Here is a 10,957-nt window from a genome sequence, read left to right on the forward strand (position 1 = left end):
TTAGCAATTTTTGACAGATTGTGCAATGCATGGCTTCTACTGGGTGTTTGTCCCGTCTAGTGCAGTCTTGCTGACTGAATGGACCTCATACTTGCATCTGTTTTTTATTGTATATGCTACACTGACAGAGTACATAGATTTAAGAGTAATGCCCTCGTTCGTGCAGTAAATATCATTAGTAAATAATAAGTAAATATCACACAAAGTGGGATCACTTCATCTGGACACAACGTTTATTAAGAAAAAAGTTACCTTTGTAAATAATTCGCTGCATTGGTTCAGTGAACAAATGTGAACTGCCTCCACACTGAAGCTGCACTGAGACATTAACTGGAATTAAGAAACTTGACGAAGACAACTTGTGTTAAACGTTTGCAAATATGAAGCAAAAAGTACCGAGGGGGGAAAAAATCCATTCAACACTTAGTGGTGTCACTGTCTGTCCCATCTTCTAGATGATTTTGGTCCTGGTTATTTAATGATATACGGTGGAAGACAGCAGGGACAATCTGGGATAAATACTGTATCAATAACAAGTTTAAGGAAGTGTCTTTCAAGATGTTGCATGGAATTTATCCGGTAAAGCTTGTGTTAGACAGATTCAAACTTGACATTGATTATAAGTGGGATTTTTGTGGACTAGAAAATTGCCCATCTATTCTTCCAGTGTACAAGAATGTTCTGGATTGATGTAGCCAACTTTCTATAAAAGAGCGAACGTGAATATTGAAATAGATATGTTTGATGTAATACTATATTTTAGTAAAGATGAGATTGGGAATAACATGCTGTATATCATACAAGCAGTTATTATTTTTGGAAAATTCCATATCCATAAGAAAGAAAAATGGTCAGGAACCAAGCCAAATTTCCTGCACTTTATTAATGAATTTAAACAATATAGTGTGGCGGGCACTGGGGGCTGTGCCTCTCACCCAGCAGGGCTGTGAGCTGGGGGGCGTGGTTTACATTAGGGGCGTGGTTTACGTTGGGGGCGTGGTTTACGTTCCCGGGCTTTCTGGTGCAGCGTTCGGTTTTGGAGCTGAGGAATAAAGTTAAAACTCGCCTTCGTCTCCTGTGTTTTTCCTCATCCTGCCACAATAGCACCGTTTTATGTAACCTTAAAAAAACAAAAAAGCTAGTAAGACCTTCAAATTACCAGGCGAATTTAATATGCTGCATATAACAGAAACTCTGGCACTGTAAAATGTAATCTTTTTTTGTACCGTTGTACATGAATATGTGTTCAATAAAGACTGAAGAAAAAAACAAAAACACGTTGATAGGCAGCCGGCTAAAGCCAAACACACGGAAGCGCTTCCGCCCGGTTATCCAATCGACGGAGAGGGCGTGTTCACTCACAGCGGAAGTAAGTGTCTTGAGGCGAAACATGCCCTTGGTTGCGAGCTAATGTGGACAAAATATACAAGTCGTCGTTATTCAGACGCTGGTTTTGTTCAAATAATTGGTAAGATATTGACTTTACAGCATTCTGACCTGCTAGTGTAAGTACGTAACGTTTCCTCCAGTGAAATGGGACGGCTCGTAATTTATTCAGGTAACGTTTGTTAGCCGTCTTGCTAACAAGAGCGTCGTTACTTTCAGGAGAAAAATGTATGCTCCCAATGGATTATTGCTCGTTGATTTTAATTTGCATGTTTTACTTGACGTTTGTAATTCAGCGGTTAGCTAATGTTATTGTCCCAACAACTGCCATAGCGCACCATCAGACGGATGAAATTAAAGAAATAAAAAGTCGTAAATAGAGCGTTGTTCTTAGATGATTCAGTTAAATTGGCGTATCAAATTAATTTGCAGTGGCGAATAATTCGTGCATGTAACACAAGAAGCACTATAAGTGCTCTACCTGGAACTGTTTTCATTTTTGATTCATGTTCTTTTTGTCCTAATTAAACATACTTCGTGTCTAGTATAAAGACTATAATCCTGAAGAACATATTTAATTCGGGGTAATCCTAAATTTTGTCTTCATGATTGCCTGAGGGGCCACTTGCATGTAACCTTAAAAATGAAGTCCTGACTCCTGACACTGTTTATTTTCCACCATGTAGGCTTTTACTCTCCCACAGTCGATCATGCCTCTTCATAAGTACCCTCCAAAGATATGGGACGCCCTGAAAATGAAGCAGGGCGTCTATGGTCGCCTCCCTAAGCACTATCTCAAGTCCCTGGAATCAAAAGAGCCCACACCAGTCCACTTTAAGCCCCTGGGAGTCAAGTACAGAGCCAACCCCAAAACTGGGCAAAAGGAACGGGTACAGGATGTCCCTCTCCCCATCTGCTATCCTCCAGAATCCCAAGAAGGTCTGTGGGGAGGAGAAGGATGGATAAGAGGGTATAGATATGCCAACAATGACAAAGTGAGTAGCTTATTCTACCTCGTGAATCTACTGGTCTTTGTCATGACATGCTGTCCCTCTCAAGTTCCACTGGGTTGAAACAGCATTAGATGACGATATAGCATAAACCCCATATGCCAGGGAATACTTGGTTATATGTTTGACTATTAGTTCCATTATGGTTTGAAGAATCCTGCCACGTTTCTGCCTTTCACACATCTGACCTTATGACATTCATTTTTTTAAATGTAGCTAGCATGATTAACTTTTTGCACTGTCCCACAAAAGTGAAAAAAAAAATAATGTAATGGAAACACTGATCTAGTGTTGGACAAAAATTGAATATAAGAAGCAGAAACTATATGTTAATTGTGCTTATAGTTGAAGATGCGAACATAAACAACATTTGATGAGGTTAGTGGCGGCACCGTGGTCTAGTGCTTAGAACTGTGGCCTCACAACAAAAAGGTCCTGGGTTTAAACCCAAGGCCGTCCCAGGTCCTTTCTGTGTGGAGTTTGCACGTTCTCCCCGTCTGCGTGGATTTCCTCCGGGTGCTTCGGTTTCCTCCCACCATCAAAAAGACATGCATGTTAGGGTTAATACTCTTGTCTGTGTCCCTGACCAAGGCAATGGAAAGAAGAACTGGAGTTGGTCCCCTGGTGCTGCAGCTGCCCACTGCTGCTATACAATAGGATGGGTTAAATGCAGAAAGCAAATTTCATTTACAATTTCATTATAACCTACAATGACAAAAAAAAAGTAGCTTCCTTTGTTTCTTCTTAGTCTGACACTTCAGTGTGGTATATACTGTAAGCTTCAATTTCTCTGTTTCCAAACATTGTACCTATTTGGATCCTGAAAGTTTGCTGTCATAAGAATAACAATTCAAGCTTCAAACATCACACTGCAGGTTAACATTTCAAAGGCATTCAGCAAAGTGGCACACCTGGAACACACACACACACACAAATATATATATGTATATAACTTTGTCAAAAGAAACACTCAACGGTAGGGGCGGTGCTCAACAATTAAGGAGCAAAATAATCCAGTTAGTCAAGTAAATTCTTTATGAGACAGTACAATCCTGTTTCATGCCATAAGCAATCATCAGCTGTCAATGATTTTTTTTTTTTTTTTTACTCTGGGCCAAAAACAGAGCAATTAAATGCTTTGTTGATGTTGATCTCTGACACAAACATGGGCAGCACGGTGGCCCAGTGGTTAGCACTGTTGCCTCACTGCAAAAAGATCCTGGGTTTGAACCCTAGGCTGTATCAGGTCCTTTTTGTGTGGAGTTTGCATATTCTCCCTGTGTCTGTGGGGTTCTTCTGCATGGCAAGAAGAACTGGAGTTGGTCCCCGGGTGCTAAGCACTGCTCCTAGCTACATGGCTGCCCAGTTTCCAGTGTGTGTGTTGAGATGGGTTTAATGCAGAGGATGAATTACCCCACAGGGATTGATAAAGTACATCCTATCTTAAACGTTCCCAAAGACTTAACTACCTCAACAGCAGCTTATTTGATGGTATAACAATTGGTAATAGATATGACATCATTGTGACATCATTGAAACTGATTTTAATTTTTCGTAAATTCTACAAGAGATGGCCCAAGAGTCAAGTCTGTCAGAAGATGCTGAACACATTTCTTGTATTTATGCTGAAGCCTTAGAGAGCCTTGATGACCACCCCAAACGTTGGCTAACAAAGAGTCCACCCAAGCCACTGACAGAGCAATGTATTGTTCTGCCTGTCTGATCCTTATGAATTGTTTCTTCACTTAGATGTCCACCCGTCTCAAGAAGATATGGAAACCACAGCTGTTCGAAAGGGAGCTGTACAGTGAGATACTTGACCACAAATTCACTATTAAGGTCACACCCCGTACCCTGGACCTCATAGATGCTGCCTACGGACTTGACTTTTACATCCTGAAAGTAAGCTAAAGCTTTCAGGTTATATCTTCAGTGTGTTTTTAAGAACAAAAATATTCTAAAAGATACTATAATGTAAGATGTAAGGCATGTAACTAAAATTACATTTTAATAGAGCTTTCCAGATGTCAAAATGTTAATATTCAGCTTTGCGTTCATCCTCCATTAGACACCGAAGGAAGACCTGAACTCCAAGCTGGGGATGGACCTGAAGCGGGCCATGCTACTACGCCTAGCTCGCAAAGACCAAACACTGTATCCTGACGACCCTGTCAAGAGAGAGAAAGTCTACCACAAATACAAGGTGAGTAAGTTGTTGTTTTAGCTCAGTGACTTAATTCTTTCAGAAATGTCAGTTTTCTCAGTTGTTTAAAGTGTCCATCGAGAACTTGACGTTTGTATGGACACGAGGTGAAAGGGTGTCTTTTGCCCATGAAGTTAAAATTAAGTCTCGCTCTTTTTTCCTTGTTTTATTCAATTGTAATTTTCATTGTCTTGAGAAGCAATTTGAAATCCCAGAAGATGAGGCTGAGTGGGTGGGTCTGAATCTGGAGGAGGCTGTCGAGAAACAGAGACAGTTGGAGTACAAGGTAACACAGACTTGATCCACATTAGGCATGTACACGCTCTGGTTTATGTAGCTCAGGGTTTCTTAGCCTTTTTAGATTGGGATCCCATAAAGCAGAACTGTGGAGTATTCCATGTAAACATGCAGATATCTACATTATTTCATTAGACCCCACTATGTTGGCAAGATTTTCAGAAAATCTTAATTTTTTGTATTTAGAATGTGATGCGGTGTTTCTATCTCTGCTCAGTAGCACTAATAGTGGCCAAAAACTCAGAAACTCAATTTGTCTTTAACACTAGAACGACCGGGATGGGTGACCAAAGTGACAGCCGGTTTTTAAACTCTATATTCTGTCAAGGTAAATACCCAATTGAGATATTAATGCATTGCATATGTTAGTTTTTCTGTTAAGAAACGGCAGACACCAAAATTAACATTTTAACAACTATGATACTATTTTTAAACAAAAGAAACTTCAGAGAGACATGGTTGAACTTGAAAAGCAAACGTGAAAATATTACCTGAAAAACAAAACGGAAAACACATATTGCTAATCTAACAAACGTAACAAGGCCTATAAAACATGAAATGCAAAAAAATAACTGAAAATAAATATTAAAACAGTCCCAAACAACGACCGGAACTTAAAAAATACTAGAATGACCGTGGGCAGTCATTTTGACGGCCCCTGGTTTGTCAAGGTCACGGTTGTCAAAATAAATACCCAATTGAGATATTAATCCTTGCATATGTTAGTATGTCTGTTATGAAACTGAAACCAAAATTAACATTATAACAACTTTAATACTATTTTTCAAACAATTTAAAATCGCCGCTGCCCAACGCCTGTAAATACTGCAACGCCTCGGTGGTAGTCGTGGTGCGTCTGAAACGGTGTCTGTATCCAGACATGTTGGCAATAATCAGAAATCAAGTTTAGGCTATTAATCTGCACTGGAGGACGCTAGTATGTTTCTAGGACAGAGCGAGGAACTTCGCAAAGGAAAAGATGCGACCAACACACGTCATAAATAGTGACATGACGCGCACGAACACACCCAAATTACGTGCGGTCTTCTCGGCGGCTCATGGTCGTTTTAGGTAGATCTTATAACTTTTTTTTTGTGCAATTGATCTAAAATTAATTTTAATGCAAATATATGCAATTTTAGGAGCACTCACGGAGCGGCAGGTCTGTATCTTTTTTCTTTCTCACAAAGTTATTAAACTTTGAAAATCCAAAACCATCAGAATGAGGGCCCTGGTCGTTCTAGTGTTAAACAAAAAACCAGGTTATAACAAACATGCAGAATAGCAAATATATATGCTCTTTTACATAATGTATGATTGTAAAAAGCCAGGAGACTATTTCAAAGAAATTTACTCATAAAAGATTAAAGCCTCATATTAGAATCAAAATTTTCAGACTCCATAAATCGCCCTGGTTATTGTTGTTATTATTATTCTTATTTTTATTATGTCAGTTGTTACCCTTTATTACAAGGTCTCTTATTTGAACATGAACAATAAATCCAGTTTTTTTTTTATGTTAATATTCACCTATGCTAAGATACTTGGAATCCTATTGCCATGCACAGTCTGATTGATTTCTCCTGTGGGTTTGTTGTTCTGGTTGTTTTTCCTTAGGAGCCAGAGCCTTTGTTTAAGACCTGTGTGGACAAGCTGGTGGAGGAGCTGACCATCCAAAAGCTCTCTGAGCCCAAAGTCATAGAGAAGAAGTAATCACCAGAACCAAGAGAGCAAGGACACATGTTGCCGTCTTTCAGACCGAAATGAAATGTTGAACCACCAAGCTTTCCAGGTGAGCGTTGTGAGCAGCTATCTGTGCTCTACTTACCAAGTTTGTATCTGAAAGCTCTTTAGTTCCCAGTACTGAACATCCATCTGGAACAACTGCATAAAGATTTTGGATGGCTTCAATTGGTCAGCAACAAGGTGGAAGTGACGCAGTTAACTGAGCCACATTAGACTCGGTTTTATTTATTTTGATTCTATTATTTCTCTTTGTTTAAAGACCTTTTTGTGGCTTATTTCAGTCTTGAAAAGTATCGACCTTTGTAAATGATCTCATCTGTGATGGAAGATCTGTGTAAGAAATGCATAAGGAATAAAGTTCCCTTTTCTTAATTCAATTTTTCTGCTAATCTGTTATTTATGCGGTTGTGGTTTAGTGCTACAATTTTTGCATGATATTTTGAATGGGTAGACAACCTTGTTTTCAAAAATTATAACCCTTCAAGTCTTGTTGGGTATGCTGTTTTTGTGAATTCCCATTTTCAAGCAAATTTGCATTAATAGTTATTAATATATATGTCCACTAGGTGGAGGTATTTACCTTAAATGATTAGAGATGACTATATAGATGGATAGATAGACAGACAGATACTTTATTGATCCCTGGGGAAGCAACAAATATAGGGAATATATACGAAATACAAAGAACTAGACTAATGGGGTAGGGGTAATTCTGAACGAAGAATCTGTCAAGAGTGTACTGGAGGTGAAGAGAGTGTCGGACAGAGTGATGAGTATGAAGCTGGAAATCGAAGGTATATTGATTAATGTTATCAGCGCATATGCCCCGCAAGTTGGGCGCGAGATGGAAGAGAAAGAAAAATTCTGGAGTGAGTTGGATGAAGTGGTGGAGAGGGTACCCAAGGAGGACAGAGTGGTGATTGGAGCGGACTTCAATGGGCATGTTGGTGAAAAAAACAGAGGTGATGAGGAGGTATGGTGTCAAGGAGGGAAATGTGGAAGGACAGATGGTGGTGGATTTTGTGAAAAGGATGGAAATGGCTGTGGTGAATACATATTTCAGGAAGAGGGAGAAACACGATGATGTGCAAGAGTGGAGGAAAGTGCACACAGGTGGACTATATCTTATGTAGAAGGTGCAATCTGAAAGGGATTGGAGACTGCAAGGTGGTGACAGGGGAGAACATAGCTAGGCAACATCAGATGGTGGTCTGTAGGATGACTTTGGAGACCATGAAGAGGAAGAGAGTGAAGGCAGAGCCAAAGATCAAATGGTGGAAGTTGAAGAAGGAAGACTATTGTGTGTAGTTCAGGGAGGAGTTAAGACCGGCACTGGGTGGTAGTGGAGAGTTGCCGAATGACTGGGCAGGCACTGCAGAAATAGTGAGGGAGACAGCTAGGAAGGTACTTGGTGTGTCATCGGCACAGGAAGGAAGATGAGACTTGGTGGTGAAATGAGGAAGTACAGCAAAGTATACAGAGGAAAAGGTCGGCAAAGAAGAAGTGGGATAGTCAGATGAAGAAAGTAGACAGGAGTACAAGGAGATGCAGCGTAAAGAGAAGAGAAACTTGGCAAAGGAAAAGGCATATTGTGAGTTGTATGAGAGGTTAGACACTAAGGAAGGAGAAAAGGACTTGTACCGATTGGCTAGACAGAGGGACCGAGCTGGGAAGAATTTGCAGCAGGTTAGGGCGATCAAGGATAGAGACGGAAATGTGCCGACAAGTGGGGAGGGTGTGTTGAGAAGGTGGAAGGAATACTTTGAGGGGCTGATGAATGAAGAAAATGAGAGAGAGAAGGTTGGATGATGTGGGGATAGTGAATCAGTAAGTGCGGTGGATTAGCAAGGAGGAAGTGAGGGCAGCTATGAAGAGTGGAAAGGCAGTTGGTCGAGATGCGGTACCCGTGGAGTCATGGAGATGTTTTGGAGAGATGGCAGTGGAGTTTTTAACTAAACTTAGCACAAAAAGTAAGGAAATTTGTGTTTGGTAGATTATTTCTTTGTTGTAACAATGCTTCTTGGCAATAAATCTTATATCAGGCACCTGATTGTCAGCACCTGGGGTACCAGAAGCTCAAAACAATAGTCAATAGCAACAGCAAAATAAGCTGCTTGGCATTGTCAGAGAAGATTTGGCAAATTTTTCATGGGCGCAGCCCACATACTCAGCTCTACTGCTCATCCCACAAATGCATGTTCCTTACAAATGTGGCACCATTTAAAAGGGAAATAAACAGGCTTTCCAACAGTATAAGATTTATTGCCAAGAATAAGAGTGATGTGCAAAACTGTAGCAACTACAGAGGTATAAAGTTGATCAGCCACAGCATGAAGATATGGGAAAGAGTAATAGAAGCTAGGTTAAGAGGAGAGGTGACGATCAGCGAGCAGCAGTATGGTTTCATGCCACGAAAGAGCACCACAGATGCAATGTTTGCTTTGAGAATGTTGATGGAGAAGTATGGAGAAGGCCAGAAGGAGTTACATTGTGTCTTTGTGGATTTAGAGAAAGCATACGACGGGGTGCTGAGAGAGGAGGTGTGGTATTATATGAGGAAGTCGGGAGTTGCAGAGAAGTATGTAGGAGTGGTGCAGGAAATGTATGAGAGCAGTGTGACAATGGAGAGGTGTGAGGTTGGAATGACAGGTGGGTTCAAGGTGGAGGTGGGATTACATCAAGGATCGGCTCCGAGCCCTTTCTTGTTTGCAGTGGTGATGGACAGGTTGACAGATGAGATCAGGCAGGAGTCTCTGTGGACTATGGTGTTTGCAGAAGACATTGTTCTCTGTAGCAAGGGTAGGTTGCAGGTGGAGGAGAGCCTGGAGAGGTGGCGGTATACACAGGAGAGAAGAGGAGTGAAAGTCAGTAGGAGCAAGATGGAATACCTATGTTTGAATGATAGGGAGGACAGTGGAATGGTGAGGATGCCAGGAGTAGAGGTGATGAAGGCATATAAGTTTAAATACTTGGGGTCAACTGTCCAAAGTAACAGGGAGTGCAGAAGAGAGGTGAAGAAGAGAGTGCAGACAGGGTGGAGAAGAGTATCAGGAGTGACTTGTGACAGAAGGGTACCAGCAAGAGTTAAAGGGAAGGTTTACAAGATGGCTGTGAGACCAGCTATGTTATATGGTCTGGAGACAGTGGCACTGATGAAAAGACAGGAGGTGGAGCTGGAGGTGGCAGAGTTGAAGATGCTGAGATTTTCATTGGGAGTGACGAAGAAGGACAGGATTAGGAACGAATATATTAGAGGGACCGCTCAGGTTGGACGGTTTGGAGACAAAGCAAGAGAGACAAGGTTGAGATTATTTGGACCTGTGTGGAGGAGAGATGCTGGGTATATTGGGAGAAGGATGCTGAATATGGAGCTGCCAGGGAAGCGGGAAAGAGGAAGGCCAAAGAGGAGGTTTATGGATGTGGTGAGGGAGGACATGCAGGTGGCTGGTGTGACAGAAGGTTTACAAGATGGCTGTGAGACCAGCTATGTTATATGGTTTGGAGACAGTGGCACTGGTGAAAAGACAGGAGGCGGAGCTGGAGGTGGCGGAGTTGAAGATGCTAAGATTTTCATTGGGAGTGATGAAGAAGGACAGGGTTAGGAACGAGTATATTAGAGAGACCGCTCAAGTTGGACGGTTTGGAGACAAAGCAAGAGAGGCGAGATTGAGATGGCTTGGACATGTGTGGAGGAGGTGGAGCTGGAGGTGGCAGAGTTGAAGATGCTAAGATTTTCACTGGGAGTGACTACCATTTGACTACCATTCAAAAGCCAACCCAATGCCATTCATTTTGAAGAGGGTGACAAACCTCCTTATTCGGTGCTTAGGTGAGGTTGGCCAGTGGAAAACTTTTTGACATAGGGAACGTTAGATGGTGCGGTTTCCTGTGTTGTTTTCACTTTCAGTACTTCTGCTGTTCTGATTAACGTTGCACAAGTCACTGTGTTGTAGTGAAGCTGTGGCAGTAGCATGCTGTGATGGGGAATCCCTGTTGGCGTGGCGTGGGTATTCCCGTGGGTGTGTTACCTAGGCAACTGAACTAAGGATACCCTTGGTTGTAAACGGGACCTTATGTGGATTCAAGGGTTGAAATCTGTGATGGAGCAAATGATTCACTGTTTACTGGCCCTGCTTCACAGGTGCTTACCAGCTCACAATGTAAATGAGATTTCCAAACCGACATACCACAAGCACCAAATTTGGACTAATTTTCTCCCAGAATGTAAATCTCAGAGGTGATGTCCTCCACACACTGATGGGCAAGAGCTCTCTGAAGGTTTCCTGCTGTCCCTCATCTGGCTGATACCCTATTA

At 41.6% G+C, this 10,957-nt stretch overlaps 1 protein-coding gene across 1 annotated transcript; it reads left to right on the forward strand.

Annotated features, from left to right (window-relative positions):
• Window positions 1-1,361: 1,361 nt before the first annotated feature.
• Window positions 1,362-6,998, forward strand: mrpl28 (mitochondrial ribosomal protein L28). The gene is made up of 6 exons (XM_056283983.1): window positions 1,362-1,468; window positions 2,073-2,381; window positions 4,146-4,298; window positions 4,465-4,599; window positions 4,799-4,885; window positions 6,514-6,998. Exons 2-6 carry the CDS (start codon window positions 2,097-2,099, stop codon window positions 6,607-6,609), a joined length of 756 nt encoding a protein of 251 aa, XP_056139958.1. The 5' UTR covers window positions 1,362-1,468; window positions 2,073-2,096; the 3' UTR covers window positions 6,610-6,998.
• The last annotated feature ends 3,959 nt before the right edge of the window (window positions 6,999-10,957 follow it).

Source organism: Lampris incognitus, chromosome 7 (genome assembly GCF_029633865.1).
Source record: "Lampris incognitus isolate fLamInc1 chromosome 7, fLamInc1.hap2, whole genome shotgun sequence".
Classification (NCBI taxonomy): Eukaryota; Metazoa; Chordata; class Actinopteri; order Lampriformes; family Lampridae; genus Lampris; species Lampris incognitus.

What these genes read in the sequence shown, in the direction of transcription:
- mrpl28 (XM_056283983.1), top strand. Translation starts at nt 2,097, where the DNA reads ATGCCTCTTCATAAGTACCCTCCAAAGATATGGGACGCCCTGAAAATG. An exon ending in TTGACTTTTACATCCTGAAA is followed by an intron (nt 4,299 to 4,464) that starts GTAAGCTAAAGC and finishes ATCCTCCATTAG; the next exon opens with ACACCGAAGGAAGACCTGAA. An exon ending in AGAGACAGTTGGAGTACAAG is followed by an intron (nt 4,886 to 6,513) that starts GTAACACAGACT and finishes GTTTTTCCTTAG; the next exon opens with GAGCCAGAGCCTTTGTTTAA.